This window comes from Miniopterus schreibersii (genome assembly GCF_964146895.1).
Source record: "Miniopterus schreibersii genome assembly, chromosome: 6".
Lineage (NCBI taxonomy): Eukaryota > Metazoa > Chordata > Mammalia > Chiroptera > Miniopteridae > Miniopterus > Miniopterus schreibersii.
Window position 1 is genome coordinate 31,610,792 of NC_138107.1, and position 21,901 is coordinate 31,632,692.

The following is a 21,901-nucleotide window of genomic DNA, read 5'->3' on the forward strand; positions in this document are numbered from 1 at the left end:
ATCAGTATTATTATTCTCCTTTCTGCCCTTTTGTTCCACTTTGGAATCCTTGTATTAATTGTAAATTTTATTGTTTTTCTGTACAATTTTAAAGGAAATTTATGGATTTATCTTAAGGATGGTTTACTATTTTTGTAGAAAAGGACTTAATTTAGGTTATGAATAATATTTTGCATATAATTAATGTAATAAATACAAATTTAATGTCTACTCAGTTGATGTAAAATAGCCAGTGTTTTATACCCATCTCCTTAATACAGCAGGTCCTGGAATAATGTTATTTCTTCAGTGTTGTTTCCTTATAACATTGATGAGATGCCATAGGAAAGTAACTCCTGTTTATATCAGTTAGCTCGTGGTATGTTTGGTGGTTATTTGTTGTTTCACTTAAAGTTGCAGAACCTATCAGTGACTTTAAGTGAGGACTTACTGCATATGGTATGGTTTCAGACCTGCTCATCACTGTCCTGTCAGCTAAAGAAGCAACTAGGGAGGAAGCACATCACCTGTCCCCACCCAAGGTCTAGGCAGAGGAGAATCAATGTCACTGTGCATGGAGGTCATGGTGCTGGGACATTGCTCCCTAGATGCTATCTTTGATATGTCCATGTACAACCCATCAGCACTTCTGAGGGACCTTATCTATGACATAATGAGATAGTACATTGAGCATAATATAGCCTTATTTGGAAACTGAAGATGAATTCCATAAATCCTTTATTTTGATATAGGCTTATGTAATGCGTTGCTCATCTTGTTAACATTTTAACAGATGGTAATTCTGTGATATTGATTATAAGAGTATGTAGATACTATGTCTACCTAACTACTTTTGTGAACCTAGTTCATTTTGTGATCTGAGGAAATGTGGAGGAATGAATTAAGCTTTAACAATCTTAAATATCTTTTGCAAATATCTTTAAGGCTTAGTTTTTCCATATAGGGTGGGGCAAAACTAGATTTAGAGTTATGAGTACGTGAAACGCAGTTTATTTTTTATTATTTATTAATCATTGTCTTATTTTCCATACTTTTGCCCCACCCTGTATTCATCTGCGTTTCCTCACTTACAAAAAGCAGCAATTTTTAGCAGTTTATCTGAAATATTTTCTATGTTAAAAATGTATTACTTTTCTCCCTATTTTTCATAGTCTCACTTTAGCTTTTATCAAATTTTATGGCTTCAGTTATAATTTTCCTCCTGTCCATCTGAATGTTTCAGTTGTACATTTTCTTCTTTTTGCCAAATAAACAAAGCTTCTTTTACTCATTGTTTCTCATGTAATGTATCTAGGATTTATTCATCCTTATGTGATATTTTTGAGTAATGTTGACTGAAGTCGTGTTTGTGAAAATGAGAGCCTAGAGTTTGGTGATCAGTTTTTTCCTGGGGGGGGTGTCATTTCTTAAATACAAAGAAAAATGAAAGTACATTCAAAGGAAATCAGCTGGGGTAGCAAGATGAACTCACCACGAAGTAGAGGTACTGGGGATACTAGAAGAGAAGGCTCGTGGGCCTGCAGGCACCAGTCTCAGCTCTGTGTCTGCTGGGTGTTCACTGTTATTATTATTTCTATTGTCATCATTGTCTTCATTATTACATTCATTTTAAATGTCACCAGGAGGAGAGCATGTATATTTATTTTAAGTGGTCATACACCTTATGATTTATCAGTGGATGTGTTTCTAAGTGACTCGTCCAAAACAGCTCTCCTGGTGGAAACTATATCAGAGTGTCACATATGAATAAACCCAGCCCCAGATTTACTGATTTAGTAAATATGTGGGTGGAAAATTATATTTAATAGCATACAATAAACTTGAGGTTAGTTTTCTACTAATAAACTAGAGAAAATAAATACACAGCTTGACCTTTTTTTGCACCTCCTTTTATTGTTTTTTTGTCCATAAGAACATATTTTAATATTGGCTTTAGTAATGGGTGATTTTTGAAAAAACAGATACCTTCTAAATCCTTTGAGATACTGAACTTTATGTACATAAATACTAATTCTATAGCTCCTTACAGTATTTTTCTAATCACTCAGCTACCCTCTTAGAACATTTTAGTTACAGTATTTTAAATGACACTTCAGGGTTAGTCATACTAAATGTTTTGGATATATGGTAAAAGGAAACTCAGAATCATAGGGTTAGAATGGCAAGGAAAAGGTTACCCAGAGGCACTGTGATTTCATATACTTGACTGTGACTTGTGCAAATTTCTCACAAGAAATTTACAAGGATAAATATGACAATGACAACCATTTCTTCCTTAAAAGATATTTTAGTTCAATGAAAATAAATTATTTCCAAATGGCATAGAAAATTTATACTGTTCTCTCTTCTTCAAATAGGTTATGTGGGTATGCAATTTATGTCGAAAGCAACAGGAAATCTTAACCAAATCTGGGGCCTGGTTCTTTGGAAGTGGCCCTCAGCAGCCCAGTCAGGATGGAACCCTAAGTGACACAGCTACAGGTGCTGGTTCTGAGGTACCCAGAGAAAAGAAAGCACGGCTCCAAGAGCGATCACGGTCTCAGACTCCCCTGAGCACAGCAGCTGCCTCCTCCCAGGACACGGCTCCTCCCAGTGCACAGCCAGACAGGAGCAAAGGGGCTGAGCCCTCCCAGCAAGCCGTGGGGCCAGAACAGAAGCAGGCTGCATCCAGGTCTAGAAGTGAACCTCCAAGAGAGAGGTAATAGTTCATCAACTCTGTAAGCAAAAGGCAAGGTCTTGTATTGACAACCCATTCTCAAGAACTTAACAGTTACTAAGAAAGACGTGTGGAGGCGATACTTCTCAGGCCCCACATGGAAGGTGACAACAGGCATGAGGTGCTTTGTTTCTCTCTAGAATGTATCATGTCTTCGGAGACCTTTGTTGAGAAGTTTCTCTGTCAGTATGCACATATATAAACAAGTCACCCAGTTGGGCTACTAACTTCAAACCTTGAATTCAGCAAAGCTTTTAGATCATTTATTCACTTATAAAATTAGTCCTTTAATTGAAAGTATGCTCTGAGAGAATATGATGGGGGCACCTGACCCAGTGGAGGGCGTGTGGGTACATTATCAAAGGCTTCTTTGAGGACATTTCGTTTATGCTGAGCTCTGAAAAGTGACTAGGAATTAAACAGGTGAAGAGTGGGATGGGGGTTCCAGGTATATGTAAGGGCATGTGGTCTGAAGAAAAGGCTGATGGAAAAACCTAAGGATGCCCACTGGCTAGAGTGTGAGTAGCAGAGGTTATCAGGTCCTGGGTCACACTGGGCCTTTTGGCCAGGTTAAATTTTATAGATTTCATCCTAGGAACAATGGAAGGCCACTGAGGATTTTAAGCATGGGCTAACATGATCAGATAATTTATTTCAATGGATTCATTCATTCATTCAAACAATGTATTTATGACTAGACAGGAAGCTTTGCACTGGGAGACAATGTTAACAAGGAGTACATAGCCCTTTTCTTCACACCCTTGGTAGTTTGGGGGACTGACTATTGTTAAGGGCAGGCTTGGCTGCTTTTGGCTCCAAGGAAGGCCTTTGCTCCCCTTTTTCAAACAGAAGCCCATAAATAAAATCAAGGACTTCAAAGTTAAACAGATCTAGATTCCAGTTCTGACTCTGCCACACTAGTAACAACAACCCACCTTATGGGGTTGTGGCAGGATTAAATGAGAACATGTGTTCAGAAGCTGGCACATGGTAAACATTCAGTAAATGTAGCTATTATTCAAGCCAATAGCCATTGTATATTTACTATAAGCAAACACTGTGCCAGGAATCAGAGAGTATAAAGACGATTAGGGCACGATCTCACAGATCCTAGGGAAGATACCACACAATATCCTAGGGCAATGAACTGTACCAGAAGGCTCATTTAATCAAAACTAGAAAATACGTATAGTATTTTGGTAGCTGCAGGAAAGAGGAAGTGCATTCTGAATTAAGTTTCATAGGGTATCCAGGAGTTGTAAGGTAGGTAGGAGGACATTACAGGAAGAGAAAATGAGTGTACATAAACTATGTGGAAAGAAAACAGAAAGAACACCAGAGGTAACTCAATTAATAGACAATTAATAGCTTTTAGTGACAAACTGATGTGTTTTAAGAAAAAAATATATCAAAGATGCAATTTGGGACTGGTCAGAAAATGGTATCTTTAAATAACAAATTGGTGCTATAAAGTTTCTAAAGAGAAAATACGAATCTTGTTTATGACATGTGGTAAAAAGTTTAAAAAATTCAAAAATGAGGACTGAGAAAAGAATTTTAACTTTTAGATGAAATCTGAAGACAATTGATGGGGCAAATGTCCTTGTGATTATACAAATTTCTTGCTGATTATGTAAATACTTAAGAGCAAGGACATTGAGAGTGCATCAGAAGAAAAAGAGAGGCAGGTGACAACTTCAGGGAGAGGAGCAAGATTGAAAAAATGGCATTTTGTTTGTTTTAAATTATTGACGAATTCTTGATCATATTTTACACACTCATCAGGAGCTAGTGGAAATGGAACAATTAAAGGTAGAGGTGAGAAAAAGTCAGTACAGCAAAGAATCAGACTGGAGAACTCCTTCCATTTTCATAATACTCTCTTTTCATAAAGCATTTTCACAGATGGTGTCTCCTTTAAGCCTCATATGAATTGTGCAAGGTAAGCATTATTTATCGGCATTTCAGGAACAGTAAATTAACACAATATAAGCTTCTAATGAGATCAACTATGCCTTAATGAGCTATTAAATGACTGCAGTACAATCATCATGCTCTTATGAAAACTCTATTTGATAATGATTAATATGGATTCGATTAAACCCCTTACAATGCCACCCTTGCCATTCCACCTTCTGATGAAAATCCCTTTCACTTCAAGGGCCCAATGTAATCTGAAGCAGAATTTGTCATGTTTTCCTTTTGCTTTCCCACGCCACGTGAAACCCTTGGCTCTTTCTTTTCAGCATCGCTAGCCCCTCCTCAAGCGGATACTTAACCTGTCTCAACAATTACTACTTTGGTAATCCACAATGGAATTTGCCCTACTTTTTCTCATGTTGTATTTTTCCTTGATTTTTGTTTATTACTTCTGCTTTGGGACTTCTAGCCAAACGATGCTCCCTCTGGAAAGCCCTCTCAGTGGAAGTCAGGATTCCAAAGAGAGCCTTAGGTTGTCTTCATTTCTAATTGCATAGATCATACAGTGTGAGAATGCTTAGCCAAGCCACCTACTTTTTGTAACTTCTGGAATAGTTGCTGGACCTTTCCAAAATCAGGTGCAGAGAAGGGCTGCAAGGAGCAACTGAATGATTGATACATCTATAAGATTCAAAGAACTCCAAACCCTTTTCCTTTCATCTTGCCAGTGTCTTCAACAGGACAGAGAGAAAAGTAGAAAACAAGACAGTTTTTTTCTTTTGCACTGTTCTGAAATCAGGGAGAGGGAGAGGGAAGGAAAAATGAGTATTAATTTCAAATTTTTCAACATTTCTATTATTTTGGCCAATGGAAGGTAAAATAAAGGTTAAGGTTCAGGCATTTTTTTTCCTAACCAACTTCCTAAAAAGATGTTTGGGTGTACATCATCTCGTTAAAATTACTTTTGTTCCTACTATTGAAGAAATGCTATTAGATTGGATTTGTGAAATGGACCCACTTGTATTCACATTTCTTTAAGTTTCAGTTACAATAAAAGATTGCCAATAAATACAGTCCAAATATATATCAAGTATATATATCTGTTTTGAATTGATGTTTATATTCTTTTTCTCCTACATTACTACCTATATTAGTTTCATCGAAAACATTTTTAGTCTTTGATTCTCAAGCAGTGGTGAGCATACAACTTATTCATTTATTGAATGAATGTATCGGTCTGGTTAATACAGAGAGAATTTTAAATGTGCAAACAATTTCTAAAGTCCCTGAGCAGACTGTAATGGAAGGAGCCTTATTTCGAAGGCTAGTCAGATACACAGGTTTAAGATGGTTCCTTATCCTGCCGCTTTTTAATCAGACATGGACTTTAAGTGATTGTTTGAAAGGATTTCAAGCAGGATACGAAGGCCCGGCCTTCGCCCGGGGCTGCACACGCCGCTGTCCCTGACGTTCCTTTGTGTATCTCAGGAAGAAGACCCCGGGGCTCGCCGAGCAGAACGGCAAAGGCGCCGCGAAGAGCGAGCTGCGGAAACGCGCGCCCAAGGCCGCGGCGCAGCCCGCCGAGGGGCCCGCGGAAGACCGGGAGCGGCGGGAGCGGCGGGACAGCCGGCGGCTGGAGAAAGGGCGGTCCCAGGACTACCCCGACCTGCCGGACAAACGGCAGGAGGGCAAGGCGGCGGCGGAGGAGAAGCAGAGGAGCGAGGAGTACCAGACGCGGTACCGCAGCGACCCGAACCTGGCGCGGTACCCGGTGAAGCCGCAGCCCGAGGAGCAGCAGATGCGCATGCACGCCCGGGTGTCCCGCGCGAGGCACGAGCGGCGCCACAGCGACGTGTCGCTCCCGCACACCGAGGCGGGCGCCGCGCCGCCCGACAGCAAGGCCGGCAAGCGCGCCCCGGCCGCCGCCAGGGCCCCGCAGCCCGACTCGCCGCGGCCCTACGCGGCCGAGAGGACCGCGGAGGCCAGGGCGCCGGGCGCCAAGCCGCTAACGAACCACAGCCCGCCGGCGCCCCGGCATGGGCCGGTCCCCGCGCCCGCCCCGGAGCCCAAGGCGCAGGAGCCCCTCAGGAAGCAGAGCCGCCTGGAGCCCGGCTCGGCCGTGCTCATCCGCAAGGCCAAGCGCGAGAAGGTGGAGACCATGCTGCGGAACGACTCGCTGAGCTCCGACCAGTCCGAGTCCGTGCGGCCGTCCCCGCCCAAGCCGCACCGGCCCAAGAGGGGCGGCAAGAAGCGGCAGATGTCGGTGAGCAGCTCGGAGGAGGAGGGCGTGTCCACGCCGGAGTACACGAGCTGCGAGGACGTGGAGCTGGAGAGCGAGAGCGTCAGCGAGAAAGGTGAGGGGCGGGGCCGCGCGGGGCGGGCGGCGGGCGGCGGGCGGCGGGCGGCGGGCGGCGGGCGGCGGGCGGCGGGCGGCGGGCGCGGGTGGGCGGGCGCGGGTGGGCGGGGCGCCTGCGCCGGGACCCGCGGGGCGCCTGCGCGGGGCGCAGGGGCCTGGCCGCTGAGCTGGGGGGCAGCTGTCCAGGCGAGGACGGGGGGCTTGTCCTGCAGTGTGGTGACTACAGTTATCACTGCTGTACGGTATGTTGGAGAGTTGCTAAGAGTATATCCTAAAAGTTCACATCCCAAGGGAAAACTTTTTTTTTTTTTTTGTAATTAGATGAGATGGATGATAACCAACGTGGTGGTAGCAATCATTTCTCAGTCTAGGTATTCAAGCCGTGGTGTGGTGTACCTTACACTTACCCAGAGCTACATGTCAGTCGTATCTCAGTAAAGGTGGAGGAAAATATCTCGATTAAAGTGGAAAGGAAGAAAGTATGGCTTGGAAAGCTCACAGCTTCTATTGCAGCGAATAGGTTTTCTTTTCTGGTGTTTTGTTGTTCTTTGGTTTTGCTGGGATTTTAAAACAGCCTCAAGTTCCATATTGGGGTTACAAGAGCTCTTAATGATTTTGGTGCTATTATTCTGGAAAATTCAGTAATGTCTTACGTTTTTAAGTTATTAATTTGGGGCGGATTTATTTGTCTGGGAAAAAATAGCTCCTTTTCTAGAAAACCAAAACTATGCCTGATAAAGGGAAGTGTACCTTTTTAAAAAAACTTAAGTGGTGTAATACTCCACTCACAGAGGTAGCAATTTTCAAGTTTCAAGTGCCTTTCTCACAATTTGTAAACAAATTTCTTCACAAAGATTATATCATAAAGATGTTATGTATTGTGCTTTGGATTTACGGTAACTGGAATACAGAGTTCATTTTACCTATTACATTGCAAAAGATTTTGGAACATTGAGTGATAGGCTGCCTTTTTGTCTGTCTAAACCTTCCCTCTACAATACCATAGCTGCATGTAGCTATTTACATTTAAATTAAGTAAAATTACGTAAACTTAAAAAAAAAATTGTTCCCCACTTGCACTAGTCACATTGCAAGTACTCAAGAGCGATCCTCAGAGAAAGTTCCTTTAAATAACACTGGTTTAGAAAATACTTCAATTTAGGCAGGTCGGGGAGGGGGGCGGGTGGAGGCGGAAGAGGACATAGAGAGGATACATGGTGATGGAAAAAATAAAAATAAATTTAAAAAATAAAAATGTATTTGTTTTGAATGTTCACTCAGATTTAAACTGGCCATAGTCCTAAGTTTGATGGTCAGGCGTCATTGTTCTCTTTGTACTGCTGGGGTCCTTGTATGTTTGTTAATTAACTTATATTTTGGGATGACTATTAACATAGTTTTGACTTGCTTTATAGTTGTTAAATTATGTACTAAGTATTATAAATTTTATACCAATATCACTTTGCTTCCTGATCTTCTCTATCTCTAACCTACACACTAATGTTTCTCTCTCCCCCACATATGTATACACACACACATATGTATATTTATCATATGTATATATATGTATATGTATATGTATATATAAAAACATACATAGATATAATTAAATATGTATATGTATAACATGGAGGTTAGGTAACTTGTGCAGGGTCACAGGGTGCTGGAGATTATAATGGTTGGTTCAAAGATAGTCTTAATTAGACAATGGTGGGGTTTGGTATTAAAGGCATTAATAGATATTACAGATGATGGAGTTTCTAACTCAGTTTGAAATAGGAAAATGTCTATGCTATATTGATAAAAATGTCATCCTTCTGATAACTTATATTTGAATGGTAAGTCAGTATGCCTCTATTTATGCATATTGTCTATGGGCTTTATTTATTTATTTATTATTTTTTAAATAATATGTCTTTGTTGATTTCAGGGAAAGGGAGAGGGAGAGAGATAGAAACATCAATGATGAGAGAATCATTGATCAGCTGCCTCCTGCATGCCCCCTACTGGGGATCGAGCCCGAAACCCAGGCATGTGCCCTGACTGGGAATCGAACTGTGATCTCCTGGATCATAGGTTTATGTTCAACTGCTGAGCCAGGCTGGCTGGGCTCTATGGGCTTTTTAAAAGTCAGATGCTGAGTAGACTCTTGCTGCGTTTTGTGCCTAAATATTCTTCTAAACACATATTTTCCCCCTCTGAAGTAATAAAGTAAGTGTTAAGTAATGGATGTGCTCAATTGGTGTGCAGAAAACCCTTGACATACATATCTAGATAGGTATATCTAGATATATGTAGATACAATTTTTTCCCATTCCTTAAAGAAAGGACTGTAGTACTAGCTCTTACTGAATATGTGTTATGACTCACAATGAGTATGGAATCAGACAGAATTGAATCTCAAAATTATTTACAGAACAACATATTATGGAAGAAAACATGACTAGTGACATGGATAATTGAAGGGATGGAGCTGGTGTAACATGAGGAACTTACTGCCTCTGCACATTGTCTCCCCTCCTTGGGAATTATTTTTCTGGGAACTTGGGTGACCACTAGGGATATATACACCTCTGAACTTGGGGTTAAATCTCTTCATCTGGGAACTCCAGGGCATCATATGTACCATTATCTGATACAGATGGCCTGTTTTCTCTTAACTTATAATTAATCTCCTTAATAAATGGCTTGAATTTACTCCAAAGTAGCTGTCCTAACATTTTGACCAATTTCAAATCAACATTTACAAAATGAAACATTAGCTAAAAAGGGCATACTTTGTTTTAATCAATCTGTAATATCTATTAATGACTTTATTACCAAAGCCCACCGTTACCTAAGATGACAGTTAGCATCTTTGACCATACAGAAGCCACTTAACCTCCATAAGTCTCATAAAACTGTGAGTGGTTTGAATGAGATGATGCATATAAAGTGGATGCTAAAGCATTCTTTCTCTATTGATTTTGCCTGTGGTTCCTATACAATAGATATCTAATGTCACAATGAGCATGAGATAATCACTCATATATATAATATACAAAGAAAACATTAAAAATCATTTTTATATCCTCTAGTCCTCAGTGGGGTGCAAAGGGGAAGAATGATTTTGTAAGAGATTTCTTAGGAGAGAGTAGATGCTATGTTGTGTTTCAGGGTCACTGGAAGAGTATTCCCATAAAATAAAACTTAAAGAGCAGTGGGAGACAGAAATTAAAATTGCATTTTTACTATATCCCATGCATTTTCTTTTACAATTTATCAGTTACACATATAGGTTAAACATTTAACACAATGTCTCCCTCTCTTAGTCTGTTCAAATTGCTATAACAAAATGCCACAGACTGGGTAGCTTACAAACAACAGAAATTTATTATCACCATTCTGCCGGCTGGGAAGTCTGAGATTAGGGTGCCAGCATGGTCAAGTTCTGTTGAAAGCCCTCTTGCTGTTCATAGCTTGCACCTTCATGATATTTCCTTACATGGTGGAAGTGGCTAGGGAGCTCTGTGGGGTCTCCTTTCTAAGAGCACTAATCTCATTTATGAAGGCTCCACTCTCAAAATACAAGCACCTACCAAAGGCCCCACCTTTAATACCATCATCTTTAGGTGGCAGGATTTCAACCTATGAGTGTTTGGGGGGAAACAAACATTCAGATTGTAAGACATATGTATATATATACACACACATATATGTATATATATACATATGTGTATATATATACACTATTCTTATTCATATTATTATGCTAGGGTGGTTTGTATATTTATTAGCAAATATGTATTTAGTACTTTTGGTAGATAAACTGAGGCTTACAAAAAGAATATGCTCTGTGCTGTCATGTAGCTGACATTGTGTTGAGAGAAATAAACAATAAAGAATAACTACACAATGAAATACAATTTAAGGGGGAGGGATAGGAGGTGTCTGTAATAGTGAGTTCTGACCATAAAAAAAAAAAAGTGCCTCAAAGGGATGTGTCTTCACAATACATTGATATAACTTTGCTATGTGTCCAACCATTCAATAAAAAGATAAGCTTATCAAATGGCATCTGAAAGACAACCTCAGCATTTATAGTGAATATAATCTTTTAAGTATGGTGTAATTCAGCTCACACGCACACAACACCCACACATAGATTAAGAGTGAGCTCTATCTAGTGGGCTTATCTAAAAATTGAGGTCAACTACCATATGTTTTCAGCGTGAAAGCTGTTCATATTGCTTTTGCCACCTGGAAAAAATTGAGCATCTCTTGTCTCTTAGCTTACAAATATTAACTAATATAAATCTTTCTGTACAGAAGAAAAACAGTGAACTTAATCTTGCTTATAAGATAGCAGTTGAATTTTAAGTGAAATGTGTAATATAATTCACATTGTGCAGAGGCAGTAAGTTCCTCATGTTACACCAGCTCCATCCCTTCAATTATCCATGTCACTAGTCATGTTTTCTTCCATAATGTGTTGTTACTGTAAATAATTTTGAGATTCAATTCTGTCTGATTCCATACTCATTGTGAGTCATAACACATATTCAGCAAGAGCTAGTATGTGCCCCTAAGGATGTGAGTAATTAGGCTGAAAAGAAAGAATACACAAGGTGGTGCCAATGTGGAGGAGAGAAAGAAATGCTGCCAATTATAAGAAGAAACATAGAAATATTGTTACTTGAGCAGGGGAGTAAGTCACTTAAAATTACAAGGAACTTAAAGTATAAATTCTCAGATAAAACAAGTTGGAAGGAGTCTGGCTCTGGATTACAGGACATCCTTCACTTTTAATCCTGTTCTTCTTGCTAACTTTGTGGAAATTGAGAAAATAAACACAAATTATATGCCTTTGAACTTTGAAAGAACCCCATGAGTGGCTTCTTAGGGTCACCTGTAAAGCAAGGGCTAACTGGTTTGTTTGTAACTGTTACTGTTAGGTGGTGCTTAGCAGTGCTTTTAGGAGTATATGATCTGGATTCCTGGTAAGAAATAATACCCTCAAGGGTATCAAAAAATGAGTGGTTGAGAGTGAGACTGAGAACCCTTAATAACAGGTGTGAATTCTACTCTTAAAGACAAAGACAGTATCAGAGGCCAGGGTGTAGGCTGTGGGCTGTGTGAACTGTTGACTGTTCAGTTTGGGTGTCTGACAATTTAAACATTAGGGAATCAGCAACAAGAGTTGGTAACTCTTGCAACAATCACGTGGCTAGGGTAAGTTGTTCAGGAAATGCTTTATATTATTCTTTAGTTGTTAAACTCAAAGTATTGGGAGTATCCTTTTGGGGCTCCAGAAGCACAGTGCTCATTATTCACACAGAACTTTGAATTCTGCTCAGAAGTTGTTTATTTGCTTCTGTTTCTTGAGAGCAAAGAATGCATAGTATATCCTTTTGATAGTCTTATTTCCTGTAACCTATTTCTTGCAGGTTTGAGATTTAAAAATTTGGTTGACATTTATTTATTTTTGTGTTATAACTATACATGATATTACATAAATATTGCATAATATACATGATATTAAACAAAATATCTATAAGAACCTCTTAGATTCCAAGCACACTGTGCTAGACTTAGAGGTACAATGGTTAAATAAATAAATACACACATATAGATAGATGATAGATAGATGATTGATAGATGATAGATAGATAGATAGATAGATAGATAGATAGATAGATAGATGATAGATAGATAGATAGATGATAGATAGACAGACAGACAGATAGATGATAGATAGATAAATGGATAAAGAGAGAGCCGTGGTTCCTGTCCTGTGACATTTTTTGTTGGCTATCCAGAAGATTCTTATTGGGGACTTTATAGACAGAATGCCCTAAGATAAAATCATGTTACCTTAAAACAATTGTTACCTTAAAACAATTGCAACTTAGAAGGGCTATCTCTTCAAATGGCTGCCTGAACATTTATTTTCTTACCCCATGAGACTCCATAAAAGTGAAGAGAAAAGGAAGTGAACGCTGAATGGATGAGATGTCTTTAGAAGATGGAAAGTAGCCTGCTTTTGGACATAAGAACTTGCCAAGTAAACCAAAGGGTCAGGTGGGGGGGAGAAGTTCACCTGCCATGAGGTGCCTTACAGGGACTCAGGCTCAGTGAGCAGATATGTGGAGCTGGAGATGAGAAGGAGAGCTTCAGATTGGCAGATTTGTTCAGCGTTTGTTGATGGAGCAATTGCAACACACTTTTACCATTCCCTCTTTCTCTTTACCCCCTTACACACAGAAAAGGCAGCCAAACATAATTCCCAGATTAAAATCAAGAAGAAATCCAGTGAACTGCATGAGAAAACTCAGAGATCCTAGACCAGGCGCTTCCCATTCTGGGACCCCCACCCTTACCAGCTTAATGCTGAGCCCCATCCACACCTTATTCATCCTCAAGCAAAGGTGACTGTCTCACAGGCCCCTTTTGTTCACAGATGTTAGAAACAGCTTTAGAGGCCACTAGAGCAGCCTAGAAAAAAGGCTGCCGTGGCAACTCTCACCAGCTGCACACACAGACCCACCCGGCGCTCAATCTTAAATTGAATGAACAACAGAGGCCATGAAATTAAGAATGCCAGCAGAATAAACTAAAAAGGATCTAGGTATACAAGTAGACACATTGCCGCTAGAAGAGGGAATTCCAAAGCAGAAGTGTGCTTTAGAAACAACCAGAACAAAAGGCTAGCTCTTGGTCAAGTTTGGTACATCCTGAGATGCCTAACCCCATTTTCAGGGCACCTTCCCCATCTAAGTACACAGATATTCTGTGTAAAATAGGTTTTGAATTATTAAGGTTAATAACAAAGCTTAAAGGGACAGTTTGTGTACCCAAAACCTGTAGCACTGAAGCGCTTGCACAGAGATACTTGGGCAAAATGCAAGACCACGTGACTAGACTCAAGATCACAGACTTGCCTACAGCCACGAGTTAATTCTCCTAATCAGGAAGTAAAATAACCTAATCTGAGACATTAAAATAAAAGCTAATATTAAGCCTGTAAATTCCTTTGTGTGCAGGAGGCAACTATGAAACTGATCTATAAGGAAGCCTATGTAATACTGGGGATGCCCAGAGGATGAATCCAGAGTTCAAAATTGTGAAACATAGAGGAATTTCAACACCCTTAAATATGTCAAGAAAAAGGGGGAAAATATACAAGCTTTTGGACGTTAAAAAATAAACCAAGTCACATACAAAACAGTAAGAGTTAAATGGCTTTTACACTTAATCAGCAATGGATTCTAGACTACCACTGAGTTCAGGCAAAACCATTTAAAACTATAATTCCATGCACATATAACCATCAGTCAACTCCAAGTTCTCAGAAAATCTACCTAGCAATCTTCTTCTGAGAAAATTATTTAAAGATGTTTGTACTCAAGAAAACTGAGAATAATGACCAAGAAAGTGGAGCAAATGAGAAACGAGAAATAGTGGCGCTAAGCTGGGAATTCAGTGCCAAGAAATCCCTGAGTGCCATTGTGTGCGGAGAGCAGTCTGTCTGGATTCAAGCTGAAGGTCATTTCTAGGAGGCACCAAAAGCGCATCTTTATACTAATCAGAACGCCATGGATTCCAAGAAATATCTAATGACTAAGTTACATGCCATTACTGACCTGGGAAAGAAAAGCTGTCTCACTTTTTCACCACTACAAAGTAACAGTCAAACAAGGAGGGGGAGAAAAAACGTTTAAGGAAAACCATGGTTCAAATATGAAGCAAAGAAAAACGTGATGTTATTTCATTAGTTGATACAGCCCAGTTGACTGTTACCTTAGGTACAACTGCTTCTCAGTGAACAGGAACCCAGGCAGTTCATCTCTAGAAAAGGAAGTTTAACCTCTTAGCATGATTGGTTTTTACTAGGCTCTGGAATATTTACATGTAATAATATTGTAAATGCCACTTACTGACTTTCGGTTTTTAGAAAAACACCCTTCCATACTGAACAGTTGTATTTGTTTACACAATTGAATATAAATATTTTGTTCATGTCAAAATAAGTGCAAAGTGACTTATTAGGGGATAAAAGGATTGGGAGATGTGGAGGCAAGCACATGAATATTCTCATTTAAAATGTTTAAGAGTTAAAATATCTCGTTTAAATTTTAAGACAATAAATAGAGGATCAAGTGCATTTAAATATAGAAATGTAAAAGAGAGATACAACTGTTGGCATTAGAAAGCAAAGGATGTAAATAAAGTGAGCTGAAGTCTCTTTCTTTTATCAGTTTTAACCATAGATAATATCTTAAAATTAGAAACCAGTGGATAACATCCCACATAAACCAGTCTATGTATAAAGGTAAATTATTTAAAAATTAGAGTGCTTTCTATTAGAACTATTTTCTTAAGTATTTACAAATAAGGTTAGGAAGTGGAATTGGTAGTGTGGGCAAAAAGGACATGAGGTGAAATGAGTTATTGGAGCTACATCACAAGTCTTTTAGTTTTCACCATGTGCATGCATTAATTTGATATCTATTAAAATAGGAAAACAGAAAATTGCCATTTAACATCCGTTTTATTGACTTGCAAGTAACTTATTTTGATGTCTTCTGGGCCCTGTCATAGCTCTCGTTTTAGCCGCAGAACCTCAAAACAGCGATGGTTCCGTATGGAACTGTAAGAGCATCGGCTTCTCTTTCGCCTTTTACACACTAATCTTTATTGAGTTCCTGCTCTACAACAGGCATGTACCCAGGCCTTGCGAATATATTGATTTAAACATAGTCCCTGCCCTGAGTAGCTCTCTCAGAAGAGCCCACCCAGTTTCTTTTGTCTTTTTCCTTTTGTGCACTTCTGCCTTGTCCCTTTTCACACAGAGGCTGATGACAAACTTATAGACCTCTATCTCTAGCTCTTAACCTCTAACCAAATAATTTCTCTAGTTTCTTTTTTAATTTGCTCTCTTAATCTATGAAGAGGAAAGAGATTGCTGGACTGGCAGTTGGATAGGTTGACATTTAGCACAAATGCCCAACAGTTCTACCTGGCCTGATTTTGTTCAGTATTACAAAGGACAGAAATGAGAATAGGCATGAAAGAGAAGAGAGACTGTTTTGAATTCCTGAGGGAAAGGTAAGTTTAATTCTCCCTTTCAAACGACAGCAATAGGCATGACTTAGGGTCTCAGCTGCTTCAGTTTAAATGCCTTAGAGGGAGTTGGAGAACTAACTTCTTACGATGGACATGGAGTGGACATTAGCTGTTTCAATCATCTGTGCAGTTTAAGTCTTAGGAAGAGATTGAGAGGGCACAAATGACTGTGTGTGTGTGTGGGGGGGGGGTCTGAGCTAACATGCTAATTCCTAATCTGTAAGAATATGCATTAAGAAAATTTTGGACATCATCATGGTGAGAAGCTGACTTTTTCAGAGTTACAATTTCTGCCTAATATGTAAACTACTGAAAAATGTTCTTTCTAAAACAGGAGTTATGATTAAAAGTAGTTCTATAAAAAGAAGAGAAATTAAGCCTGTACATCTAACATGATTATATCCAATAATATTTCTCCCAAATTAATCCATAGCTAGAAATATTAGTCATTAAGTTACATCTGAAAGAGATTCCTATTTTTGGATCAGGAGAAACTAAAAATCTCGGCTGCCTTTTCAAAAATAATCATGTGATTTTACATGTAATATATGCTTACAATTTTAATATAGAATGCTCTAGAGGATGTATAACTAAAGGTCATTTTAAGGGGAAACAATTATGCTTCAAAGTGCATTTAGAAAAATATTGAAAATTTCAGTGCCACCTATTTTATCTCAGTAAGTTCTTCAGTATCCTTTTAAAATGCAGAATCACACTGCAGTGTTTTTGACCCATTTTATCCTGTGAGTGAAAAGGTTGTTCTTACTTTTGGTTCAATTTAACAGAATAACAGAACCTTAGACCTTGGAGAGACTTCAGAAGCAAACAAAAATATCCCCTTTCACACACTGTTGAACAGAGACGAGACATTATGGGTGTTAATTTCTGCGTGATTTCCTGCCCCTGAAGTCATTTTCTCTTTGCAGCTGGGAGAGCTTGGGACTCATCCTGTCCCCTGTTCCAGCCAGGCCCTCCGAGGGCTAGTTTTAGTCCTGCTACTTGTTCTGTCTGCAGTCTAAGCCCAATCCTAGCAATTTGGCTTCTAATGTAGTCCTGAGACCAGGCCCCAGATTTGTGCTTCATTTTGGTTATTAGATTCATGTCCCTGGATCCTTGTGACTGAGTCCAGTACTGTCACCCAAGTCCCTCAGAATTAAAACTTTGCCGTGTCCTCACCAATCCCTGTCCAGGAATTAGAAGCTGGATCCCTACACAACGACTTCCCTAATGCCAGCTGCTGTGTTGGAATCCAGGTTTACTTTCCATATCATTCTTCTTCGTATATTTGTGGGGTATCTCTGTTGCCTACTGCTGTTCTTGATTAATAGCTATTGCCTATAGCCATCTTCTTTGAGTGTCTTGTCTACCTATTGAGTTTAATTTCTGCAGTTGGGTCTTTTTAAAAGCACCTGATCCATGCCAAAGGGCAGGTCTAATTTTAATTCAAGTAAACTTATTCTGAGTCTGGTGTGTATGAGATGAGACAACAGTTGTATCAGTTTCCTAAGGCTGCCATAACAAGGTACCATAGACTGGGTGGCCTAAGCAACAGAAATTTACTTTCTCATAGTCCTGGAGGCTAGAACTCCACCCTCGAGATTTTTGCAAGGTTGAATTTTTTCTCTGAGTGCCATAGGTAAGGATATGTTCCAGGCCTTTCTCTTGGCTTGTAGATGTCCGTCTTCTCTCTGAGTCTTCATATTGCCTTTCCTCTGTTTGTGTTCAGATTTCTTCCTCTGATAAGGATACCAGTCATTTTGGATTAGGGGCCATCCTAATGACCTCATTTTGATTTAATTACCCCTTTAAAGACCCATTCTCTAAATATGGTCACATTAGGAGGTACTTGGAGTGAGGACTTCAACATGTAAATTTGGCAGGGGGATATAGTCAGTTCATAACTATAATATTCATAGGAGGAAAGAGCCCAAGGCCTCTACGTGTTTGCATACATACATGATAAATACTGTTTGGCATTTGTCTCCATGGTTTTTCATCTATGGAAAAATAAGATCACCAAGAATATTATTGAGTAGTTACTTAATGAAGAAGATTGATATACAAGATAATGATGACACAGATAGTTTTATTCACGGCCCGGGACTGAAAACACTGGGAATGTTTCTTAATTGCTGTGAGCTTCAAGTTTCATTGTTTTAGGAACTGGGAATAATAATTGTACATATCCCATGGATTAATTATGAAAATTAAATGAGATAATGTGTTATCGCTCTGTGTACCTTGTACCTGACACACAGCAAGTGCTCAATATATATATTTATTTCTTTGATACCAAATAGGGTGTACAGATGATACATGTTACAAGAACTAGGAGGAAAACTGGTTTCATGTTGGAGCTGGGATAGAATTTGGGCAGGACGAATCGGCATGGCAGTCTAGTCAGAGAGACTGGCATGAACAGTGAGATATGCTGGAGATACACACTGTTCTGGGAACATTAAATTTACGGACCTGTGGAAGAACAAGAGCCCAGGAGTTACTGATCAAAGAAATGGTTTTAATCCCAGCTCTTTCGATGGCTGAGTTGCCAAGGGCAACAGAATGGCAGGGATGGATTACATCAGTGATCCTCATCTTGGGATGTACTTTAGAATTCCCTGGGGAGCACCAAAAGGGATTCTGATTTAGTCAATGCAGATCTCTCTCTCTCTCTCTTTTTTTAAAAGATCTCTTCTGGTAACCCCAATGTGTAGTCAAGGTTATGAACTAGAGCTTGATAGTCTTCAAGGACTTTTCCAAATTCCAGCCCCGACCCTTTGTAAATTATGAAGTGTTGGTTCTTCCATGAGAATTTTTATTTTTCATCATCTTAGCGTCCTATAAAAATGTTGCTTATTTATATGGGGGACAATTGACTGGAAAAATGATTCAGCTTATTTTCCACAATGACTCAACTTCTGTTTTGGAGACAGAATAAAGAGTTATATATATATCCAGGTATATTTTAGGATTTCCTCCCAGGTATTTTGAATTAATTTTGGGCCTGACTGGCAGGTATGTATTCTGCAGAGGATGACTGTGGTGCTTGAGGGGCGGGGGACAAACGAGGGAGGGATTGAGGAACAGGAGACTGACCTTGCAAATGCCTGGAACAGAAACTGGAAATTATTCCTACATTGAAACAATCAATGAGAAAGTAATTCTTAGAGTCTAGAGTATTATATAAATGAGTAATTATCACTGTCATAACACTTGGTCATTCCAGTGGAGTCAGTAGTAAAATTCTTACAGATTGGGTCATTTCATAGAAAATGAAATCCAAAACTTCAGCCAAGCCCTTTAGACCTCACAGTGTAGCTCCAGTTTATAATCTTCACAGACTTATCTTCACTGACACTTTGCTCTTCTTGACTGATTAGTATTTATACCCTGCATACCACAGATTTTTCCATCTCAATTATTTGACATTTGCTGTTCCACCCCTTTAAATGTTACCCTATCTCCAGCCATGATTTAAAACTAAGACCAAATTTTGCTTCCTCCCCTATTGTTCTCCTGAACTATATAATTCTGTTTTTAATGTTTGCATGTTTATGTCTTTTCCCAAAGGAAATTGATTGTAAGTTTAAGTGGAGATCTGTTTTTGTATTTATATCCTATTTTATACTTTATAAAGTGATAGTTTACAGTTGTAGACCTAGACATATAGTTCTTAGATTAAGTTATACTCTGTTGGAAGTTTCTTTGTTTTTTTAAACATGTGGAACTAATTACAAAAAAGAAACAATAAATCATGTTTTTGAGTTTGGAGAAAAGATGTATCCAAAGGCACCATTAAGGATAACTGAGTTTGAGAAAGGGTAATTTTTCCTGTCTTCTAATTCTTGGTATATCCCTTCGTACATCAGTCAATAGATTGGATGATAGGAAATTATTTACTTTGTTTCTTGTGTGATTACAGCTTAGTTTTCTGTTCTCAGAATTCTGTTTCTTTGATTATTTTTAGTAATTTGACATTAATTAATTATTTGAACTATAAAAAGGAATCCACAATATTACTACCACTAAATAACTTAGTGTACATTTTAATGAAAGAAAAAATTCAGTTATCCACAGAAGAAAGTATAGTGTGAATTACAGTGAAGAATTGCCATTACATCAACAAACAAAAACAAAAATAATTTTGGGAGAACTGAGAGATGAGTGATCAGGAAGGAAAGGGCTGAAAATTTGATTAGTATAATCTCCCAAAACTCTAAATTAGGTTTCAGGAGCTTCCAAGAGAACAGTTTCTTTGGGATACAATGAGTTAGGATCAAGATTAAGACCCTTTGGGAAACGGTGAAGTAAATTAAGCATCATCATCAAAAACCTTACATTTTTCATTGAGTAAGGGAGTTGGAATAGTAATTGGAATTGCTCAAACACAGTCCAGATGTTTGGAACTGAGACCACTTAAGAAATTGTTTGTAGCCATGATGAGTAAACTGCAGATTTATGAATAGCCAGAATCCTCACCTCTAACTTACTGATTTGTGTTTAGTTTATGAAACATGATTGCATCTCAAAGTGTATCTTGGCAGAATAAACACTTTATGATGGACATAGGAAAATATTTCTTATTATAGTAGTGTTTGTAATATAAAAATTAGAAGCCAGCTGAATTCTTTGATTACAAGACATTTGTTAAAGGAATACCTTAAAGCAATAACAATTCTGTACTCTTACATTTATGGCATAAAAATATGTTTGTGATAATTGAGAGAAATCTCCAACCGCCAGAAGTGAAATGAGAAAACCAGACCCCTAAGTATGGGAAGTAATACTTCAGTAACACATCTGGTTGATTCAAGACTTGTAATGTCTGGGAGTTTGGTTTGTTAAACAACCCAGAGCAATGAGAAGTTTTGCCCTTGTAAGAAGCAGGTAATTGGAACTGATCTCTGTGCCTAAGGTCATGACCCTCGTGGTGCTTTAACATTTTCATAAACTGCTATTCTGAGGTCAAGACATGGCAGAGCTAGGCTAGTCTTATGAAGGACCTTAGCCTACTGCATCCTGTGCATTTTACTTGGTGTAGATTCATTTGCTGCAGTCATGAACCATATTGTACTTAATACTAGGTAAAAGTTAGTTCCCAAACTTAAGGATGTAGGGATCTAAAACAAGATTAGCTATGACTTTTTTTTAGTTTTTCAATCAAATTCTCCTTCTGCCACTGACTAGATATGTCACATATCATATCTAAGCCTCAGTTTCCTCATCTGTAATATGGGGATAACAATAGCATTTAAACCTTCAAGGCAGAGACCTGTTCTCTTTCTTCTTTTTACCTTAGTGCTTAGTATATTCATTGTTCAGAATTTTTGCCAGAAGAAATAAATTATGAATGCATGTTTGTAGGAATCAGTGAAACTTACAAAAAATTACAGAATAAAGTCCTATGTATAACTCCTTTGAAGACCTAACAAGGGAAATGAAAAACAGTGAAGAGACCCATGTGAACCATTGGGTTCAGTCCATGAAAATGTCTTAGAAGAGCTACACTGAACCTGAGCTTGTATTTCTGCTACTGGTTCTAAAGATTAAGAATCTTGATTTCACTAAGAGGATATAGGACTTACACACATAGAGACTGAAAGACAATATATTTACCCTCTTATGCCCAGAGTTCTGCCATCCATTCTTAAGTTCCAGTACATTAATACAATGCAGCGTGGCTCATGAAGAAGACAGAGCCGATCCATACAGCAGCAGTGTGTTATTTCCACCTGGACAGTCTTCAGTCTATAGCCCCATAGGGAATCAGATGCTTTATTTATACCCCATCAAGAGTTTATAAT

General features: G+C 38.8%; 1 protein-coding gene across 10 annotated transcripts in view; it reads left to right on the plus strand.

The window, feature by feature from the left end:
* RIMS1 (regulating synaptic membrane exocytosis 1) overlaps positions 1-21,901 on the plus strand; it is a gene marked incomplete at its 5' end in the record, with an annotated part of 385,667 nt that overhangs the window by 200,112 nt on the left and 163,654 nt on the right. For all 10 annotated transcript variants that reach the window (XM_081140483.1, XM_081140457.1, XM_081140459.1 and 7 more), the window contains 2 exons: positions 2,358-2,698; positions 6,125-6,990. In XM_081140483.1, coding sequence (XP_080996609.1) covers positions 2,358-2,698; positions 6,125-6,990 — 1,207 coding nt within the window. The remainder of the gene's footprint in view (positions 1-2,357; positions 2,699-6,124; positions 6,991-21,901) is intronic.